This window comes from Chelmon rostratus, chromosome 21 (assembly GCF_017976325.1).
Source record: "Chelmon rostratus isolate fCheRos1 chromosome 21, fCheRos1.pri, whole genome shotgun sequence".
Classification (NCBI taxonomy): domain Eukaryota; kingdom Metazoa; phylum Chordata; class Actinopteri; order Chaetodontiformes; family Chaetodontidae; genus Chelmon; species Chelmon rostratus.
In genome coordinates, this window is record NC_055678.1 from 16121946 (window position 1) to 16145492 (window position 23547).

The following is a 23547-nucleotide window of genomic DNA, read 5'->3' on the forward strand; positions in this document are numbered from 1 at the left end:
GCTTCCAGAGCCCAGAGCCAGAGCAGGACCCTCCGAGACAAACTCCCTCGCCTCAACATCAGCAGTCCATCTGTCTCCCTCTCTCTCGTCACACACACACACAAACACACCCATGTGCCCACAGTCGCACAGTTTACATTACCTTCATCCAGCCTGCTGGGGGAAGAGACGAGGAAAAGAATACACAGCAGTGGGTTTTCTCTGATGAGTATGATGAATATTTATAGTACAAAAGCAGAGAAAGACGAGCTGCTGGGACACATTCACTCCGCTCCTGCTGGAGCGTTCCCATCTTGGACTGAGAGAAAGAACACATCAGAAAAATGTCACAAAAATATCCAGTGTGTCATTTATTCCTGAAGTCTTAAAGCTCAATGCAAAACAACAAAAAACAACCTGAATCTTAAATTAAGCAATGTTTTCAGTGGCGTTTGAGTGATGCCACTCATAGAGAACCTCGAGAATAACAACTTCAAACCAAGAAGCATCCATTCCAAACATGAACCTTGCACTGCTTATAAGGGAAGTCTCTTTATTACTCAGGGTTGTGCGTATACATGCTGTGTATTGTTGTTGTCTAAACCTCAAGATAAAAGGTGTGAAGACACAAGTCTCTGCAGCGGTGGACAAGAGTCCTTACGTTGAATCCAATATAACAGACAAGCCAACGAGGGCGAGAGCAGATGGTAAATGAAGATTGTAAGACAGCAGCTCGTTCACTGTGACGCTACTACAAATAAAACCGAATGCACATGTGATAAAACTTTGAAATTTCGGTGCATACAAACCTGCAAACCAACCCTTTTTTTACATACAAACACGCACAGGCAAGCAGGCCTCCACTGTCAGATCCATGTGACATGAATGTGGGAGCTGGAACACAGGGCCAGAACAGGACACCGATGCAGACTGGGTCATCTGCGAATTATTCTCGGGACGGTTCATCCGAGCGGTCTTAGGTTGTGGTCTAGTAAAAGTCTGCAGTCTACTTGCGGGCTAATGGTCAGGCCAGGACACTTTGTTCAAGTGCTGCAGAGTTACAGGAGGCTGCTACTGCTGCTGTGCATATATTTCTTTATACACCTGAATTTCAATATGGGTCTGTCTCTGAAAGCCTGCTAAAAAAAACTTGAGCTGATACACGAGGTAATACTTAGCTGGTATTGCTAATAAAAAAATAGGCTGGTGTCACAGGTCTGGAATGAAGGACGGAAGCGCCACTCACCTCATGGTACTGGAACTATTCCTACCAAGGTATTGTATTGACTTCTTAAGCATTGGCATTCTGTTATGGCAAAGCCAAACTCACTAGCCAAAAACAGCAAAAATAAGCTAGGCTAGGGCTACAGTTCAGAAGAGTGCAGTCTATGAAGATCACGGCCTTCTCGTTAAATATCAGTCAGTCAGTCGTCATTCTGCCTGTGTGTCTGTGGTCCCGTCCAGCAGTAGCCTCCGTAGTTCCTGGGGGTCAGTGACAGGAAGGGAACAGGTAAAATCCTGGCAGACGTAGGCTGTGGCGACCCCATCCTGCCGGGACATGGAGGAGAGAACGGGCAGACGCTGGCACAGGAAACTGTCTGCATCGTCATCAATGAGCATCAAGACCTGCCAGAGAGGGAGGGAGGGGTACAGGAGGGAGGAGATGTAAGAAAAAGGGGGTCAGTCTAATATGTGAAAAACAAACATTTCCTATTTTGCTTATTTACCATTACACTAAGGAGGCCCAAAGCCGCTAAAAGGAGTGGACCTATCTCTGCCTGACACCTATCTCATTATTACATTAGCATTAGGAAAATTGGAAAAGTTACGTGGGGGAAATAGGAAATTAATGGATGATTAAACATGTTCTAAGGCAAAATATAAGAGGAAAACTAAAGAGTTGAAAAATAATGATGAGATAATGCAAGAGTGAAATAAATGTGAAGTATTTCATCAACTGATTGGCGGTGAGGGAAAAAACATTTTCTTATCGGTTTTGGGCTCCATATAACAAATCAGCTTATCTGTTTCCTACAATTGTTGCTGTATGGCCTCTTGGCCAATTTGCATGCATTTTGGTTCGCTCTCAGTAGAATGAGGATGCAGTGCGTTTATAGTTTACTCCTAATAAGCTAAATGGGCTTGTGACCACCTCTGGAGATGGCTTGAGAGATTGGATTGTCAGTTTTATGTTTCTTTACTGTGTATGGCAGCGGTCCAGTCACTAAAGATGAGGTTAATATTCACATCTTTAGAAGGTTTTGGATGAGTAGAGCCTCTCAGAAAGGGACTGACCCGTTCTCATAGTGATTACTTTCTAGTTTTCATTAATGTAACTATGTGGTGTTTTATACAAACACACATAAGCATTCACACACACCAAAATAAGCCTCAACATTAAACATGACAGTCGCACCACTGCTGCCCTTTCACACCCCAAACAAATCATTCACGTCTTTGTATCTGCTTGTGTGTGCGTGTGTGTGTGCGCGTCAGTCGCTGCTCTTGGACTGGCAGCCGAGCGGAGTTAAAGAGGGCTGCCCCGTCCGTCCCCGAGGAAGCTTCCTGTCAAACGCATGTCATTTCCTTCTGGCCCGGCACCGCCCCCGGCTCACAACGGAGCGAGAGATGACAAAATAAACAACGAGCGCTGACAGAGGTGATAAAAGGAGGGAGAGGAGGAGACAGCGTGAGGAGAGAGGTCTGACGATACATCTCATCTCAGGTGAAGCTCAGCCACAGAAGACTGACGTGCTGTGTCAGTATACGGTGGACTGAAGGTCAAACAGAGCGCATCAAAGGGTGCACAAACACTGACGACTGTTGGCTTGATGTAGTATCAGAGCTGGACACAATGCAGGAGATGTCCATCATTTCAATACACTTTGCAATATACATACTTTTAAAGCTTTATGTCACCAACTATATTGGAACTCCAAATTATTCAGACACTGCATCAAATGCGTCCATGTGCAAGTGGCTAAAAGGGACAGGGGCGTCAACAACTGCATGTTCCTGCCTTCACCCTGGCTCTAGGCTTGGCCATTAGACATCACTGTCTTGTAGAGCCCCCTGTAGGACTACCAGCCAGCATTCCCCCATGCCATCATGTAGAAATGTTTGCATCCTCTCCATCCTGTCTCAATGAGCCTGATGTTCTCATCCACCGGCCGTATCAATGCGCCCCGAGTGCATCGCTCAGCCATTTAGACGCTCATTTGTGCCAGTAGCCATCTGCACTTCTAATGCCAAGAGGCTATCAGTGGGTTGCGCTGCCCGTCTCCTGCCGTTGAAGACCATCTCCACAGCAGTGAGCTATGTCTGTCTCTGTTACTAAATGTGCTGCCTGGAAAATAAAATTCCTCCTCACGGGACGATGAAGTGATGCTGGTTTATCTTATCTTATTCTCTGCAGGGATGCTGCAACACCTGTTAGACAGAGCTCAGAGAATAAATAACCCTGAAACACCGGAAACTATTCACACAGAGTGCTGTAGAGGGTTGGCTGGAAACATTTTTGGGGCATTAAAACACACACACTCACACAGTCACACTCACAGGGGAAGACTGGCAAGGAGTGTGAAGGAATGTGGTCATAATGGTGTGACTGTTGCTATGGAGACAGGAGGAGGACTTCCCCACCAAGACGAACCTTTTCCTCTCTTGTCCTGACTCTTTTCGCTTGTCAGCCTCATGCAGTCCCTCCCTGGGCCCAGACCACATCCAGCCACGCGCCCTCAGCTTTAAGGTCACGCCGTAGTCTGTCTGTGTCACAACAACACTATCTGCACACACCCCTGAGGACTGGACGAGATAAGCGTGCGTGCGTGCGTGCGTGCGTGCGTGCGTGCGTGTGTGTGTGGAGGAAGAGAGCAACGGATAGAGACAGGGAGACAGATTATGTGTGAATGTATATACAAGGCTTGTGAATGTGATGCAGTGAACTCTAAGTGTGTGGTCTGTACTGCAAAATACGTGTGTGTGTGTGTGTTTTTATGTGTGTGTGTGTAGACAGCACAGTTGGCTACACATGAGAGCACAGTCAAACTCCCACGGGGTTAATCCCTTCATACACTGGGCAACCCTGAGACAAACACACATCAACACACAGACACATCAACACATACACACATTAACACACAACTCCCACCCGTTAAATGTCCCTACACTGACAGCTCCCTCCCACTCTTCCTCTCTCACCCTGCCAAACCAGTCAAGCTCAGACACTTTAAAGGAACACAGTGTACCTGTGTTGACAGTAACACACAAACACACACATATCTTCAGAAGCCATTTGAATGCCCCCCCCACCCGGTTTGTGACCCAGCTGGAACGCACACAACTCGTAGGCCGACCGCTACCGGCGAGCCAAAGAAGCACAATGAACACACCAAGCACACAGTTTCTGAGAGCCGCTGTCATACCTGAGGAAGAGTGATGACGGTGGCTGTGAATAGTGCCGGGTGCAGCCAGGCATGAGGAGATTTACTTCCTCCACCCCGCTCACGCTATTTTGTCTTTTTAACACGCACACACATAGACAGACACACACACACGAAGGGACTGGCACAATCATCATAACAACCTGGCATCTGGACCGCCACCCCAGGACACACACGCACACGCACGCACGCATGCACGCGGACACAAGGCAGCGCAGCAGGGCCACATGCAACACACACACACTGTCGGTCAGCCGTTGACACCAACTTCAACATCGGCTTCATTCGCTCAACTGAATAATGGCCAGAAGAGAGAGGGAGGGGAGGAGGGAGAGGTGAGAGCAGTGGAGAAAAACTGTGCAGGAGGTTTTTTTTGGGAAGATTTGACTGATCAGGCTGAAACTGCCCTCTCTTTAGAAATCACATATCTGCCTGTCGGTATACACTTTCAACTCCGTATTTCTGCTTTATCTGATTATCAGTAAGCTTGTCCCACACAGCTACGCATTTTTTATTATTTTAATGTACTGTATTCTCTCTCTAGTTTTTTTATGGGTCCTGCTGACGGTGGGGGAGCTCCAGCATCCCGACTAATACGTGACAGCACGGGTTGGAGGCCTGCTCCCAACAAAAACTGACTTTAATTTGGCTACATCTGAATATACAGACAGGTGGCAAATTAAATTAAAACTCTGAATAACTGAGTGGAAAATCATAATAAACATAGAGGCTTCCATTGAGGGCACGGGAGCTTGAAAATGTTTTGAAAATGATGTGAATCAGCCTTTGCAGTTGCCAGATCTCGACCCAGTAGCCACCAGAGATGCAGTCGTGTTTCGCGAGCAGCTGCCATGCACACTATGCTATTTTTCACTAGGTTCAGCAGCCAAAGTTCAATTGACTTGAACTTAGATCCCAAATACGCTGACCTCCAAAATGCACGTCTAATGGGATTCTGAAGTGACAAAAGGTGGTTATGGCAGCAGCAGTTATGGCCGAACTTTCACTTTATTCATTAGATGTGTCTGAGGCGGGAGCCAGAACAGAAACACACAGGAAGAAGGTCCTGAGGAGGTCCACTGGCCTAACAGAACATTACACTGCAAAAGTTTAGTTCCGCCCTCTGTTCATTCACAGTTGCTAGTAACTGCTAAACTGACTCATCTGTATCCCAATCTCAAACTTGCAGACTATGCCTAGTAGTTGGATCAGATCAGTCGGATTACGTTCCCACCAATGCTCCAGAATTCCTTTGGGACCAGTCCGAGACCACCTGCCCTAAAGGATTGTTTGGTCCGCAACAGGTTCGACTGACAGCTTTCACACAGGGCTTGTTTTAACCGAGGACACAGGTCCCTAACACCTAACTCTACTGTGACTCAAATAAGACAAGAGATAAAATCCTCTATCATAGTATGTAAGTATGCAATTTTAGATCAATATGGATGTTCACCATGATGTAGTCAATTTTCTGGAAAATCAGTTGTGAAGCTGTTTATTGATACTAAAAATGCGTGAAAGTTGCTATTAAATCCAGTGAATTCAATACCTGATAAAATATGAAACATGCAGCAAAAATACAACATCCCCCACAACAACCTAACAGACCCTGAAATATTAAAAGGAATAACTACGATGGAATAAACAGCATGGACAAAACCTCACGATGTGGGCACATTTATGTATCATATCAGGGTAAATATAATGTTATTGCGCAGCTCTGCTTCAAATCCTAAATGCAAATGTGATGACAACGGTGATGAAAATAAAGCAGTAATTAGAATAGGACCGATCCAGTCGGCTCATTTACCCCCCCTCGCACGTACAATCTTACTCCCACAGGGTAACACGTCCCGGCACACATGCTCTCACAACACACTAACACACATGCATGAAATAACATATAACAAATGAATCATCCGCTTTCACTCCAACTCAGCTCTCAGACCACCCGTATTGTTGAATTCAGCTTGTGAATGCAATCATTGTTGTTCATCTTATTATCTACATGTTTCATCTCTACCTTCGTGAACAGTTGAGGAACACCTTGGGTCTTAAAAAATAAAAAAAAATCAGTTTATAAGGACACTTTGAGAGCTATCACACACACACACACACACACACAGACACACGAGTCTGCTGACCTGAGCGAGAGCATGTGGGCGAGCCTGTTCCGGTGGTGTGTTCTGTCCTTTGTCACGCTGAGCATCAGTTTTCAGCTGCTGACACTCCCTACAGGACTCTCTCCACTAAATCACCAGCGTCTGCAGGGAGATGTGAGGACGCCTTGGTGCCTCAGCAGAATTAACAGCCGCTCCCCTCGATCAGGCCCCGACACCGCCGGCATACTTCATCAGTTTATGTTGCATTTAAGATGAAAGGGGACTCTCATTTGCTCAAGTCATAAAAGTCAGGTCAAGTTTAAAATGTTGAGGATATCAAACGTGACATATGAGGGTTATTAAATATCCCATATGGTACAGACTGTGAGTAAATGTCATGTTTTCAGATGACACTGTGGCCAAAAAATATAACAGAAAAATGCTATTTCAGGACAACATCATACCTGCAACCCAGCCAGAAGTTGACCATCCCCTGGTTATTCAGTTTGACTTCCAGCACAGAAACCTTTATTTCACTGACACGTTTCAGATTCTGCAAATCTATATGTGCTCCCCACTCCTTTGATTGGCATAATGGACCAAAGGCAGCTTAACCAAGTCTACACAGTTCTCTCGAATGATGAATTGTGAAGGCCATTCCCCTCTGTGAGTGAGTCATCAATGTTTTTAGGCCATACAATACGACATTCTCCAGGCAGCAACGCGGCCACGGAAGGTGGCTCTCAAATATCAGCCAACCGCTGCCATGGGAAGTACCGACCCAGAAGATGCTGAAACATGGTTTCCATCAATATGTTCAAAAAAGGTTTTATCCACTTTGACCCACTTTGAATGGAATGGAAACATATTCACAGTATCAGGATAATTGAATTTTATACTTCCTCATCCAAAAAGTTTGGATAATTCAACTTTAAGTACAAATCAGTTAACTGTAGCTATCATTGAAGAACATCATTGTTCATCCAAAAAAGCTTTTCAGTTCTAACTGATCTGGGTTCTGGTATTTATCCCTGTGGGGAGACTACACCACAGTGCACAGGGACACTGACACGTTTTTGTGTTCGGCTGATATGAGTGCATATCGACACCTGTGTCAGCCTCCTGTAGCAGTCTGACTGTAACAGACTTATTGACCGACATGCTAAACGACTGTTATGTTTTCACAAAGCTTGATCACGAGTAATCACTGTGCATGTTTTCATTTAATCAAGCGTGAGAAGATTCACAAGACAGTTAGTAAAATTCTTGTTTGGCTCCTGTTTCAGGTGGCCAGTCAGTGTCACGCTGCTCAAAGACCAAGAAACAGTCATGAGCCCTGAAGCACTATCAAGTGCTGGAATGTGTGAGATTAAAGTCTACTGGACTCCATGAGAGGTGTTTCATTAGCTCTCTGTCACACAGCAGGTCCGAATGGGAAATAAGATCAAAAATTCAGCTTTCTTTCCAGCATCATCGCAGGAAACTGCAAACTTAGGCAGAGCACAGAGTCTTATGTCATGTGTGAAAGTATGACCAGCTGGACCACGAGGGCTGTTACATCACACTGCGGAGTCATCTGTGCGCTAGCCCACATGTTATTTCATGCTACAGTAATGTATACGCACACCGACATATGCTGTCTTTTAATGACAGTCAAACGCCAAGGAAGCAAATGTCGCTTCATTTACAGTGGGAGGAAAAAATAAGCGAGAAGGGTGAGAAGAAGAGAGAGGAAGAGGCGCCGGAGGAAATGTAGCTGTGCCGTGTAGCCGTGCCAGGAAAAATATGTACTCCAGTATCACAGAGGAATCCTAATAAAATATATACATATGTTTTTTAATTACTTCATGTTATTAGGTTAGGTTATTTACACGTGAACTACTCTAAACAATCCATTTATAAATAATTTACTACATACTCTATTTAAATATCTGTTCACATAGATTGGGTCTGAATGATGTTAAAAAAAATAAACTGCACAATTTTCTAACAATATAGGAATTAGAATTTAATGTTATGGCTAGTTGTGTGTAGACAGTGAAATCATTTTTTACTTTCCCAATCCACTGAGTTAACATGAGTCAATGAAAACTGAGGACATTTGGTGGCAATATGTGTCTTACTTGGCAGCATAATTGACGGTCATCAAATAATTGACCTCTGCTTGTTAATAATTTCCTAATTACATGATTTATAGCATAAATAAAACTCCCACTCTCGAGATTCAAACATTTGTTATTTCTCAATTCCGATGCTGATTTCAAATTAAATCTTTTAAGCCAAACTGTGGTGTTTGTATCCTGAAAGATGCACAGGCAGAAACAGGGGTTTCTTAGTTTCACAGGGAGACACTGATTGGGGATTTGGCTCTCTCGCCTACACTCAGGGATCAACTGATGTTTTTCAACATGTCTGCCGCATTGAAAACATCACTAATCCTGCATTGAGCACTGATGTTTTGGAAGGTTTACAATGTGTTTAAGAGGTTTTACTTTGTGGCCATATGACTGGGAATGTTTGCACTGTATTGTATTCAATGCAGAACTTGTTCTGAGTTCCTACTGTTCCTACTTTATTGCTTTACTTATCATTCTGCTCTTAAATGTTCTTAAAAGTTTAACCGTAAATCAATCACAAATAAGTGATGAGTTGATCTGTAGGTTAGCAATGCCTGAATCCTTTCAGAAAAGGTACCTTCTTCTATGGTGGAATGAAGAGAGCGGTCAGAACAATCGTTTCGCTTCCCATTGGCTCATCAGATTCAGATGAGGGATCAAGTGAGGAAGATGGAAAGGCTGAGATTTATGAAACGGGTGACAGTGAGAGAGGTAACCACAGCAGCAGCAGTATCAGCAGAGCCACCACTGGCTTCCGTGATGAGGCAGATGATGAGGGACACAAAAACAGGATGTATAAGTGTGCATGGGTATATAGAAGGTAGGACAGAGGCAGCTAGAAAGAACAAAACACAAACTGTTAGTTTGCAGATAAATCATCTGAAGTATTTGGGCTGTGCATGTACAGAGTCTGTACGTGGTTCAGAGAAGATGCAGCATCTTCTTCAATGGTCCGTCCTCCAGTGTGTGTAAATGCGTAAATGCAAATTGAGCCTTGGCACCGCCGGCGAACAAAATGCTCAGAACTGCCTTCCTTAACTTCGACTGCCAATGAGATTTTGGCTTGGATTAGAGTGTTTCCACTATTTATGGCCACACAAACTGTTGAGTTTTTCAAATGTCCTTTTTAAAAAGTTAACATAAAGGTTTGAAACAAGGCTTATGTTTTTACAGCGTTCGCAGTTCTTCAAAACATTCCCTTACTTCTTCCAATCTTATGTATCCAGACAAGATATAAATTGTAAAACTTAAACTAAAAATCATTTTTTTGAAATAAATAATGAAGCAGGGTTTTGTAAGCTCTGAATTGGAAAACAGTGGTGTTTTTTTTAACTAACACTATGTTCTTGTCCAATAATGGATTAACGTCAGAACACTCTTTGCATATTGGCAACATTTCATTTGCAAAGCATGCTGTCGAAAAATAACTGATTGTTAATGCTGCTGCTAAGTGCATTAAAATAGCTTTTTTTTTTATTTTATTTGCATGCAACTTAAACCTACCAGGAAAACCCTCCCTCACAAATAAAACAATGGTAAAACTCAAACTGGACGACTGTGTGACCCCTACTGCATCCCTGATTATATCAGAGGGAAACATTGACAGCCTATAGAGACAAAGAGTGACAGAATGAGGAAGACATAAGCATCTGCAACTGTGTGTGTGTGTGTGTGTGTGTGGCACAGGCATCTTATCTGTTCAGCATGGTTTTTATTTACCAAGCTGAGATGTGGATAAACATGGAGCGTAAAGCACGACCGCAGCAGACGTACAGACGAGATACAACCACAGGGAGAGGATTATATCTCCAGCAACACCGCTAAAGCTGTCCACTCTCTGCTGGATCCTCACCGCGCACACACCTCCCCCATAGCTTTATGGATGTACCACGGCACATGGTGGAATTACCAGATAGAAAGGATGAGGGGGGAAAAGGAGAAAAAAAATCACTCAACGGAGGCATATGTAAAATTTCAGATTAACAAGTCCAGGAAGAATGGAGTGAAATAAATGTTAAGAGTCTCTGTGGAAGTGAATTTTAAAGCATGATTGCTTGCAGAGCAAGAGAGAAAAAGCAGGAGACAGAGGATGAGTGGCTATCTGAATGCATTACAATCTGCCTGGGAAGCACTTTCCTGCAACTGAAACCATCTGGGACCTTTCCCACAGCTGTCAATCAGCCTGGGTTCTGCTCTCTGACTGGTTATTGGACTTAGCAGGTCATTTGCAAAGAATCAATTCCTGGAACCCGATGCTACGTACGCATAAATACACAGATACAGCCTTTGATAAGAGAACAGAGGGATCGTGATGGAAGGGAGGAGGGAGTCCAGGGGCGACGAGGCAGTGGACTGAAGTGAGGGAGGTCAAAGGTCACAGAAGAGGAGTGTGAGATTCCCTGGCTCTAATCCGCCTCTGCACTGTGTTGCCACCAGCACTAGTTAGTTTCCGCTCTCTATCTCCACTCATCTCCTTCCATCCCTCCGTCTGCTTGCCCTCCCTGTCACCCTGCTAACTCTTCCATGTGTCTCTGAGGTCTTGTTAGGGATTTGCAGTCATTTCCCGATGCTTTGAAAAGGACCCTCTCTTAAAGCCCATGCCCCTCCGTGGCTTCTCCCCTATCTATCCTCTATGTCACTCTGTTCTGCTCTCTTACTCCTCCTGAGGAAATCAGATCAGGAAAGACGTAGAAGGGCATGGAAGCAGGAATAAATGGCAAACTTGTCTCCTTACACTTATCTCCTTCGAGGAATTATTCCATCTTGTTTCTTAAATCCGAAAAAATCCCTGTAATACCTTCTGCTCTTTCTGCCCCAAGCAACTTTCACACACCAGCATCTTGAGGTCCTCCTTAACACTTGCCACACTCACCTTCCCCTTTCCCCACCACATCCACTCAACTTTTTCACTTAAGTGCACTCCAGAGAGAAACCACCTGCTCTCTGTGATTGTCTGACTCTAATAACACAGACAAGAAGACTTACTTAGAGGCCAAAGCACAGTTGAGGCTGATTAATAAGCAGCACTGACAAGAGGCAATCAGGCTAACAATAATAGGAATTCACAATGGGAATTATAGTCCTTGTAAAACATTTTTCAACTCATAAAAGACCACACACGTAAATCTTGCACTGACAGGAAATCATACTTTGAACCGCTGTCAATGCTTCCACCAGGATGCTTTGTTGATTTATTACCAGAACAACCTTGAGAACACAGAAAAATCTATTCTATTAATGTAAATCATTCTGATTAGCGCTGAATGCTTTGCATTTTGTGTTAATGTGTTCCAAAAAGTGCCAAAAGAGATAAACAGAAGGAGAAAACCAAAAAGAAATGTTGGGGTGGGGGGGTGGGGGTGATTTTTAATGCAGGTATCATGAACTATTACTATCAATAGGAAATAATAACAACAATTAAAGGTGTCCCAATGTTCCAGATGCACTTTTTTGTACACATGGGGGTAATCTGGTGCTGCAGAGTACTGCTAATCTCCACAGTCAAGGCAGACCAAGTGTCAATCTTTGCCAAACCTTTACCTCCCAGCACTCCTGCTCCACTCTACCTGGCCAGCCACAATTACTGCACTGACAGGGATGTTCCTGGACACTGTAAAATACTGTACACCCAAAAAAAACCCCAAAACTGCAGAAAAAGAGAGTAAGGAGTACGTAGAGGAGTATGTTACAGAAACAGTGGGATGGGTAAAAGCAACAGCTTTTTATTGTGTTTGCGGTAAAACTGTGATTAATGAATGTAAAACCAATGTCAGTATTTTTAAAGTACAACTTCTAAGAACTCACCGATGCAGCCTTACCCGCTAACCTGATGCAAATATAGAATGAACTCTCACGGCCAAAAAAGTGACCATGACGCAAGATGAAATCAGCGATAATTTGTCATTCATCGCAATCATTCTGAAAAGTATATAAAATCCACCAGCAGGCCTGAAGTGCTGTGATGCTCACTTCTTGGTTGGACTGAGGGCTTGTGACTGACATGGTCATGAGCATTCACCCCTTTCTTGTCTCCAGCTATACGTTTAGGGTCACAACATTTTGACTTGTCACAGTAAAGTAGGTAAAGCACAGGTGTTACTAATAACAGTAATGATCACTATGTCCTATGCAGGTGTTCACAGTAAGGCATGACAGGGTGACAGTGAGCCGATATAAGGCAGGAAAACCTGGATCCTGAAACTGCAGCAGCTAAATGGAATTCAGCCATCAACATTTTTATTTGATTTTCTATTCTTTTTTTTACTGGCCCATGTTGACACGTGTTCCGTAAAAATGTCTTAATGTCGAACTGGGGGTAATGAAGAAAAAGGACCAAGTCCGATACTAAGATCCAATATGGATGTAAATAACTTCAAACACCTTCAAAACTACAAGTCAGCCCTTTAATCATGGTATCACTTGTCACTTATCACAAAGGTATAGTACAGAAAAAACAATGAAAAACATATCACTACCATAATATTCTTGGATGGCAATGTAGTTTATTGTTGTGTAACAAAACTTCTAACTGCCGACTATGTTCAGGGAAAACGGATAAATGGTGCCAGTGCCCCTTCTGCCCCTCGGCTGTGCATTTTTTCACACCTCCATACGAGGGCGACACAGAGCAGAAAAGGAGAAACATAGACACCAGTGCCAGAAAGAGCAGACAGACAGACACGCACGCACGCACGCACGCACGCACACGGGAAAGGAGAATGGTCATGAAGAGTGTGAGGGAGACAGACTGCATGTCCAGTTGTGTTCCTCTCACAATTTCAGAGCCCTTACAATCAACAAACCCCGACCCAGCTCTAATCAAGCTATATTACTGTGTAATAGAAAAATTAACCAGAATTTATTGCAGCAATTATAATCAAAAGTGATGTTTCAGTATGACTGTTAGAGCCGTAATTGATTCCAGCAAGCAAAAAGTGCAGCAGAAGCTCTGAGTGCTGGGGTGAACTGAGAAGCACGGCGTCTTGCGGTGAATTTAAATAGTAAATAAATTAAATGAAGTGAAGATCTCAGAATGTGTGTGTGTGTGTGTGTGTGTGTGTGTGTGTGTGTGTGTGTGTTTAGATTAGCATGAGTTGGGCTCTGAGCACCTCATTCAGCACAATTAGAGCACACCGGCCTCGAACCAGGGAAACAGGCGGGGAGTAATTGGGTTTAAATTAGACATGTTCTCTGCTCATAGCTACCTAATGTAACATGGAGCACAGTCCCCCCCACTCTCTCTTCCCTCTACCTCTCCCGTTTATCTCATTTAACATCCCTCCATCTCTTTCCACCCTTAGTACTTACATACAGCAAATCAACCTCTACTTGACTCCATCATACACTTTATCTTTCTCATACTGATTCCCATTCTACACCAGCCTAATTAGGTTTCTTCCAATTAATCTTATCTATTATTGAACTGTGCATTTTTTTCTGCTGCTTTCAGGGTGTCTGTTAGTACCTCTGTGATTGATACCAGGAATTAATCACAAAGTATATCTCACAACTAAATTAATCTTTCACAGTATAAAACGTCAGAAAATTGTGAAAAGTGCCAATCACAATGTCCAAGAGCCCAAAGTGACGTCTTCATATAGTCTTCAAAAACCCAAGGAGCAGGAGTGGCAACAATAGCTAAGGTAAAGAAGGTTTAATCAATTATCAAAATTGCTGCAGACTAAACTTCCCGGCAATCAACTAATCAATTAATTAAAGGAGAAGGGCACTCAGAGAGCACAGACAGTAACAGTAATTACACTTACATGATATCTGTTTTACAATTCCATTGCCACACATTTATTCTCTCTCTCCTTTCTTACCTCTTCAGTAATATCTGTGTGCGCATTCATAGCATGCACATGTGGCATCTTGCGATTATGTGTGTGGTGTGATTTGCATATGCGTGTGCGTGTACCAGAGTATGTTTACGGGTTGCAGCTTTGCTATGTGGGTATACGCTTGCAGAAATACTGCATCAGAAAGTGTGTGTGGCTGCCCATGTATGTTTGTGAGTGAGAGTGTGTGTGTGTGTGTGTGTGTGTGTGTGTGTGTGTGTGTGTGTGTGTCTTACAGCTGTTGTAGGCAGCAGTGCTATTCCTCTGGGTGGGCTGTGTCTCATCCCCAAGAAGGAGTGAGAGAGAGAGTGTGTGTGTGTGTGCGCGCGTGTGCGCGTGTGTGTTTAGTCTTGTGCTGGATCATCACATCTCAGCCTGGCCAAGATAGTTGCTACTGCCACTAATGACCCGCTGTTTTCATAACATCTGGACACACACATGTACACACACACTCTCTCTCCCTCCTCAGTCTTGTTTACTCTTTTCCCATCCCTCCCTTCTCCACACTGCTCAATGAAGGCTCATTAGAACCAAATCTGGATCTGTTGTGTCACTCTGACACAGCCGTTCAAGATTTTTTTTTTTCTTTTCTTTGGTTTCGGCATTTGCACGTGCGCGCACACACACATATACACAAATAAACACATACACACACAGAGCCGCAGGCCCTCAGGCTGAAGCATTACTAGTTAGATTTTGATCCATAAAATAGATAATTGGATTATGTTAATTGTAACAGAAATGCAAGCACTGACCTGCAAATACTTGCCTGTACAAGGTAACTGCAGGTTTCTCCCTAAGCTTATATTTGCACCACAAATTAAGTGGATTTAAATTAGTGAGTGAAAATTAAACCACAACATTTGAAAAAACCTTGAGACCTTCTCCAACCCACTTCTGTTATTTAGATTTTCTGACAGACCACTACGATGGTCGCACACCAGAAAACCCCATGTGACTAACCTGACAGCAACAAGGCCCAGCATGTGACTGGTCCTGGATCAGTTTGACAGTACATAACATACATCCCCCTTAATAATAGATCTACCCTATAATGGCTCTATCTGGTCTCTGTCTCTCTGCAGGGATCTGGCATGGCCTGATGTTACTGCAGCCACTGCCTGATACTGCACAACTCATCTATATTTCAATAGGGCACTGTTGAGTGTGTGTGTGTGTGTGTGTGTGTGTGTGTGTGTGTGTGTGAGTGAGTGAGAGTGAGAGAGAGGGGGGGGCGTGTCACTGGACAATCACCGCTTTAATTTACTGATCTAATTTCGATTACGGGCTCGTCGAATCAACAACTCAGTGAGCAATCTTACACAATCAGAATAGTGAGCATTTTGTTTGGACTCGAACAGCATGTAAAGCTTAACGGACAATCTCCAAAAAACAGTGACAAGAGAAGCAAAACATCAGACACTGATGAATATAGTTTACTCTGGACGGAGCTCTAATCCTTGTCCCTCATTTAAGATAAGAACAGCTTTATTAATCCCCAGCTGGGGAAATTTGGTGTTACAGGCAGCATCGATAAAAATGGATCTGTTGATTAACTGGGTTAGTCCCACTGAGATGAAGACCCTTTCTTTAAGAGTCCTGGATAAGAAATAAGCATCAAGGACACAATGCAAGTTGCAGACCAACTAAACAAAAAATAAAACTGGAATATAGTCAAGATTCACAATGAAGAGTAAATATTTAGAGACTGTAATATTAATATTTATTTTTGTATTTAAAAATGAGTAGAGGTGAAGAAAGTGTTTGCTATAACTCTCCTACTGCCAAAGTCCACAAAATATTACCAAACAAGCTTGTTTACGATATAGAAACATTAAAAATGTAATTATGGGTTTAGAATGTGCAGGAATGTAAGAATCTGGATTAAGGGAATAGTTTTACACTTAAGGTAATATGCCTTTTCTGTTAAGAGTCAGATGACATGAATGATACCACTCTGGTGTCTGCATTGTATATGAAGGGGTGAAAAAGGGTGAAAAAGGGTGAAAAAGCTCTGTCCAAAGGTGAAAAAAATAAATCCACCAAAACTCGTCATTTAACACGTCATATCCCTTTTGTTTAATCTGAATCTTACAGAATCTCTAAGATTCGTCTAAAAAAATCCAGGAGTCATGCTTTCAGCTCAGTCATGATTTCCTGTAATGCTGTCTTATTCCTTTAAACTACAACCTCTTGATGGGAACGAAAGACTGAAACCTCGAAGAAATGTGGCCATAGGAAACATAAATATGACAGCCTTGGCCATCCATGCTGAAATTTAAGTCTGACTCAGACTGACAGCTGTCCAGTTCATAACAAACAGGTTGTGTCAGGCTGGAAGGAAAACTCACACACTAACGCACACTAAGAATTACTGCAACTGCGGGCTAAGATTTAGCGCCACTAGGCAACTAGACGTTAGGAAAAGGCTTAAGGGTGGCTAATGCCTGAAAAGAGATATCTGGGAAGTTAATACACTGAGCAGAGGAGAGGAGAGGAGCTCAGGCTGACCTTTAAAGAACCACACTTAAACCAGCCAACACCCCGGGCACTGTCGTAGGTTTGTCTCACTCTGCATCTCTGCGTGTGTGTATGTGTGTGTGTGCATATTTCAAAGGTTACTGGGAATCTGCAGCCACAGTAACGGTGCTGATGTTCGAGTAAATTAATGCATGTCTATGTGCTCCGATCTTTGCTCTTCAGGGTTGCTTTAGGGACTGATGACACGGAAGTTTGTCAAAGATGATGCATCATTCTTCCACACACCCTTACCTTATGTGGTAGGAAGAGGGAGCTGACTGTTGCGAGAAGACTTGTAGTGTCCGGGGCATCCTTCTGGCCACAGATCACGATCTGAAAAAAGAAATAAATAAAAGTGGAGGACGGTAAAAATATGAAAGGGGGAGGACAGAGAAATAACGAGATGAAAGAGTATGAATAGAGTGAAATAAGACGGGAAAGGTGACAGATAAGAGGAGGGGAGAGGGGGAGGAAGTGAAAGAGGTCAGGACTGTGTTTGTAGCAGTAACAAGGGAGGCAGGTGTTTTCCCTGGGACTGCCTCACCCCCAAGCTTGTTACCCTCGCCCCGTAGCCTCGACTCATCCTCCGCAGGTCACACATGACGACAGGAGGCTAACTATCCCCTCCTCGCTCTGGTTCAGCTGTCGTTATTTTATTCTCAGTTCCTTTGATTGAACAGCACATGCCTTCAGTAGGAAGTTTCCTGAGGGGGGCCGAGAAACTTCGGGGTAACTCCTGCCGCGCTTTCCTAGTATGCTGGTTTCAGGCCAACTGAGGGTGTTAATATTTCAAAACCGATTATATAACTGAGGCTGAACAGCTCAAATAACCCATTAGACGCATGACGGCTGTTAAAAACCAGGGAAAAAAAGATTTTGAGAGTCAGTGTGTCCAGGGATTGAGTGTGCATGTATGCAGAGAGCTGAGATCGAGCCACTGTCCCCGGAAGGCCTGTCTTACTTTAAGCAAGGGGAAAAATATGTATCAACACATTAGTTTGTTGTTTCAGGGGAGACCTTTGGGGGAAATTATAAATCTCATAAAATGAACAGTGATGAAGTTACGAATCGCCTGTCACACTGATGTCTTCCTTCTTTCCTTCAACAATGACTTTTCTAACATAGATAAAAACAGTACAGTTCAGATACTGAATGTATTATTTACAATTGGAAAAGTTTTGGCCCCAAGGTGGAGAACACTGTAACCATGTTTCTTCCCCCAAATACGATTATGAATTTGTTTTCCACTCCAAAAAAGCATAAGTGATCGTGATCATGGCTCTAAATATTTCTTTGGACCCTCTGCAGATTACTCAGATCTTAGATTGAATAGGTTTGAACTGTGTTCATCTGATATTCTGTGATCCAATCCAAACAGTGCTAACCCCAGACTAACCCATTTCTATCTTGACGGGTTCTTTTTTAAAGAAGAAACACATCTTTGCTTAAGTCACGCCTGATAATTCCAGCTTGTTATAGGTGTTATTGTGCACTTGACACTGAAATAGAAACCTGCTCCTGTTTAGATCTGCACAGATTTGACTGGTCATTTCTTTTGCTTTTATTTAACTGTTGCTTAGAGGAATCTTTTTTCTCTCTTTGCCTTTTCAATTGTCAGTCTGGTGAACCGCTGTACAGCGATTTGTTCTCGATGTGCAAAACATGACTTTTTCTGGAAACCCTTGGTGCAAAATAACATCTATTTGTAAAGAGGACTTTCTACAACCCAGAAGCATGAAAGACCATTCAGAAGTCTCAAGCTTTTCTGCCAGGCTATTCCAAACTTTTGATCAATGGTGTATAATTCATAGGTCCTAACAATAAGTGTTATGAATAATGCCTCTTGACTTCGTGATGTGAATTTTTCTTAATTCATCATGATTAGGAGTACAACTAATACTGCCAGGGAGAAAAATGATGTGATTAACCACTAAATCTCAAGGAAAAACAATCTAACAGTTCATAAGTTAGCTGAGTAGTGTCACACCAGCATCTGGCTGATTTCTTTTCTCAGCAACATTTCAAACCTACAGTATGTTAGATCTGCTAAGAATCAAACAGGAATATAGGAAGCAAAATTGCAAAAATATCTAACCCTTCTCAAGAATGAGGATTTTAATACTTATGGGTCAGACGACCCCTTAAAAATCAAAGGAATTATTTGGTTAATCATTAACATTTTACTGGCATAAATACTGGAAAGTGTTGTCGCTGCAGCAGTGACATATGAATCAGAACATTTATCAACTTGTCAAAACATTTACTTCCTGAAAAGATAAAATGGTCTCACTGTTAAAAGGACACGGTCCTCTGCTGCACTGTGGCCTGCTGTAGCAGGCTGGTTTTCTTGCACTTCAGTGCATGCTCATTGATAATAACAGTGAGTCAGCATCACCAATATGGTGATGTTCATTGTTTCACCAGCCTCCTGCTCAGCTTTTGTTCAGTTGTTGTGCGCTGTGTGGCTCAGTTCTTGCTGGTAAATGTGATGTCGGCTGTGCTCACATGATTTGTCAGGCAAGGCGAAACACTTATTTCAGTAGGCGGACATGAAAACGATTTCAGGCTAACAGCCAGGTAAACACACCCACTCCCCAAGCACAGCGAGCCTTGAGGACTCACCACAGAAAGCCAGGGCTTAAGGATAACACTTGCTCTGTTGTCCCAGTCAAACTAATTTGGACCACTGGTTAAAACCCTTTGTTTGGTTTCTAACACAGATTAAAAAGTAAAGTTAAAAGTAAGCAAAGATAACCTGTTTAAGCGTGTAGTGCTGGGCCATAAGAGCCCGGACCATTTCAGGCAGTGCTATGGGGACCCTGGTCAGACGGTCGGAGAAGGCTGCCAGTAGCCGTTGGGACCTCTGGAGCCACTCCTGTCTTCCAGTGTAGTTAGACAGACGCAGGAGATTGGACGCCGACACCGAGTTAGCACTGGGCTCAGCTCCGTCCTGATCTGAGAGACACACAGAAAGATACACAACAGTTATACAAGGCTAAAAGAGTTTTAGACTGGCAGTATACTTTGCATCAAACAATACTGAATATACCTTAACAAAGAGGCAAAACATTTCAAAAAGCAATAATAATCAGGCTAAATGATGATGTATGTGTTTGATAGGATGAGTACACAACAGATATGTTGTCTCTACTCTTTAATGAGATATAAATCTTTTAACCAACGTGATGCCTCTTGTCCAAAAAATTCTTGCAACCATGCCAGAGTTTCTCATGTGTGGCGTGATGTGATGGGACTAACAGATGACCTCATGACTTAGCCCTGTTAAGTGATTGGTGCTTATCTCTTATCAGTGTCCAATGAGAACCTGGAGGTGATCTTCTCATAACCCATGACCCCGCAACATGTCTGCCTCTCAGCAATGCTCAGACGTCTGTGTCTGTAAAAGTGTGAGTGTGTGTGTATAAGGGAGAGAGAAAGACGTTTCAGTTGCTTTGAAGTCAAACTGCAATTTTAGGTCAAAAACTAAAAACACAACAATAGCCCCCCCCCCACCTCCCATTCACACGCACACAACTCTACTGTACAGTGCATATACAATATACTTTATGACAACCATGAATTTACAATCACATATAGATGCACATGAACATCCATGCATGACTGACCTGCAGAAATAATTTGATTTTATCCTGCAGTATGTTTCAGCTCTCCCTGAGCCCCATGGCAAGGAAGCTTCACATACACACACACACACACACACACACACACACACACACACACACACACACACACACACACACACACACACACACACACACACACACACACACACACACACACACACACACACACACACAACACACTGTAAACACACATAGAGGTTGAGCGAGCGGGTCTATCCACTTTCCACATTCCACATATTTCTCTTCATAAAGAGCCCCATGGAAGGAGGTCACATGCATACTTAGCCTTGGCAAAACTACCTCCAAACACACATGCAATGACAGACTAACCCAGAAACACACACACACACACACACACACACACACACACATATATATATATATATATATATATATATATATATATATCTCAATAAACAATCATTGGTGAAATAATTACTCAACTCATAAAATGTTATTTCATCCTTCTTATTCTTTTGTATCTTTGCCTACAATTAATTAAAAAATGCCATCCAATAAAGTTCAGTTATCATGAAAATGAATGATGAATCAACACTTCGTCATTCTAAGTCGAGCTTTAACAACGTTTTCAATTCTATCATAACTTGTTGGTTCATTTATATACTTTACACAACTTATTCATTCGATGATTTAATTTAAAATGTCTTTTATTTATTTAATATTTAACCTCTTGCATTGTATAAAACACCACTAGATGTTTTTGAACTGCAGAAACACACAGCTGATGTATCCCTTTAACACATCAAAGTGCATTTTAGCCAGAAGAGACAAAAAATATTTGAACTAACACTTTTTGATTTTTTTTTTTTTTTGAATGAATGAAAGTAAAACAGATGCTGTATATCATTTTAACTCTCCTGCTCCAAACCAAACAGGCACAGGGGAATGTGGCAGTGCTGTATGATGCAGAGTGGCAGGGCGGTGGGGTAATCTGTCTTACAGTGACAGGCTACGCTGCTGGGACAGGCGTCCACACTGCAGCGGCTGTAGCGTCACTAATGGGCTTCCACCCTACACGGAGCCGGCACCGTAATGGCACAGTCAATCCTCTCAGATGAGAAACCTCTCACACGTCAGCTCCTATAAACACACACAGATGTAGGTGCGACAGCGCGGCGACAGGCGCTCCCGCACACACGCAGCTCACGCGCACACGCGACCATCATCTCTGATTTGCCAACAGATCTTAACAAGAATAACTATTAGCTTTTTCCCTGTTCGCCCGCCCATCTGTGGTATCTCGCTCCTGTCTCAACTATTGGCACTGAGCCATTTGTCACAGGCACATGAGGTTGTGTGTGTTGTTATTTTTTTAGGTAAAAGAAATATGGAGCTGTGTCATCTGGAACATTAAAAGTGACAATCTTCCAGATAGAATTCTCAGTTCCGAGTTTGTGTTTTGTTTCTTATGCAGAGGTTAAATGCTAACACATGAAGAATAGCTTAGTGCCTTTTTTTAAGCTTGCCACTGTGAAGCTGACCAAATGACCAGTTTAATAAATCTCAAAAATGAGTTTCTCACCACGAAGAGAATGACCAGAGCCAATCATATGAAGCAGGCGGGGGGTGAATCATGAAGCACATGGGTTACTACTACTATGTGGGTGCAACAGATTTTTTCCCTTTGCCTAGACCCAAAACTCAGGCTACCCAGAATCTCAAAAAATACACATATACCCTGTAATGGAAAGAAAAAAGTGTGAGATCCATGAGGAAAAAGGGGGAAAACCAGCGTAATGGCATCAAATAATGCATTATAAGAGATATATTGCACTGAGTAGAGATGATAAGAAGAAAATAAGAATATACTGTAAATACAGATAGGAGAAGCAAGCTGTTCAAATAAATGGTTGCTGTCGGCTAGAGTATCTCAAGAGCAAAAGCAAAAAGAAGCAGGCAACGACGAGATCCAGGCTGGAAATTCAGGTCTGACAGATCAAAGGTTAATGTCTGCATGTCTACAAGGCGTCAGCTTCTCTGAACTGCCAGCGGCCATCAGCTGGAGGGGGGGACTGGCAGCTGAAGAGGAGCTGCCGTGCACTTCGAGGTCAGACCCATTTATACTTAAATCCCATCAGTCCAAAAGCACTCTTCTAGCAGACACTGGGGTAATGTAGCTTTCCAACATTATACTACACACTGAATCAAAGATGTAGTTATTTGTAAATTAGTTTGGTATATCTGATAATTACAGTATTTTCATTGTTTCACCAGTTTTAGCGTGTTACAGATACACAGATAATGGTGGATCTGTTAGCTGATACGTAACAAAGAATTGCAGTACTGAAATCTCATTTCTTTTTGAGGTAATGCCAAGACATTTTGAAGAAATTAAGGAACAGTGTCTCATTACATGTAATGCTACATCGTTTGTCCACCAGCTGCCAAGATTGTTTTCTGACTCCACAGCTGGTATTGCGCAGGTATTTGGTCATATAATTAGAATTCATCCTGAGGAGAACATGAATGTGGATTTAGGCATTTAGTCTACGCACTATAAATGTCTCATCTCATGGTGGCACTAGATCAATCCAGCAGTTGCTGAGATATTTCAGTCTGCACCAAAGCAGTGGATAAATGATCAATAGAACAAAAGAAACTGCCATCTAAAGTTAAAAATAATGCTTTGGTAACAATCCACTGTATTAGTTTATGATAAGATACATTAGACCTGAAAGTCAAGGTCTGAAGGAAGCAAAGGACACAAAGAAGGAAAACACAGCAACATAAACAAAAAAAAGGATCCAGGATGATGTTAAAAAGTAAGTGAGCTGAGAGGAGGCAGCGGCAGAAAGTGGATTTCAGATTCCCACTATACACTGTACATGCCGTTTCAATCTGTCAAAGGCAGATGGACTCAGACACAGAATGGAGATAGATTCGAC

The 23547-nt window shown here is 42.8% G+C and overlaps 1 protein-coding gene across 1 annotated transcript in view; it reads right to left on the reverse strand.

Annotated features, from left to right (window-relative positions):
* Window positions 1-337: 337 nt before the first annotated feature.
* Window positions 338-23547, reverse strand: part of spata20 (spermatogenesis associated 20) — a 40677-nt gene continuing 17467 nt past the window's right edge. Inside the window, exons 14-16 of the mRNA XM_041962378.1 lie at window positions 19753-19952; window positions 17250-17330; window positions 338-1605 (exon numbers count right to left, since the gene is read on the reverse strand). Of these exons, the coding sequence (XP_041818312.1) occupies window positions 1411-1605; window positions 17250-17330; window positions 19753-19952 (476 nt within the window). The 3' untranslated portion in view covers window positions 338-1410. The remainder of the gene's footprint in view (window positions 1606-17249; window positions 17331-19752; window positions 19953-23547) is intronic.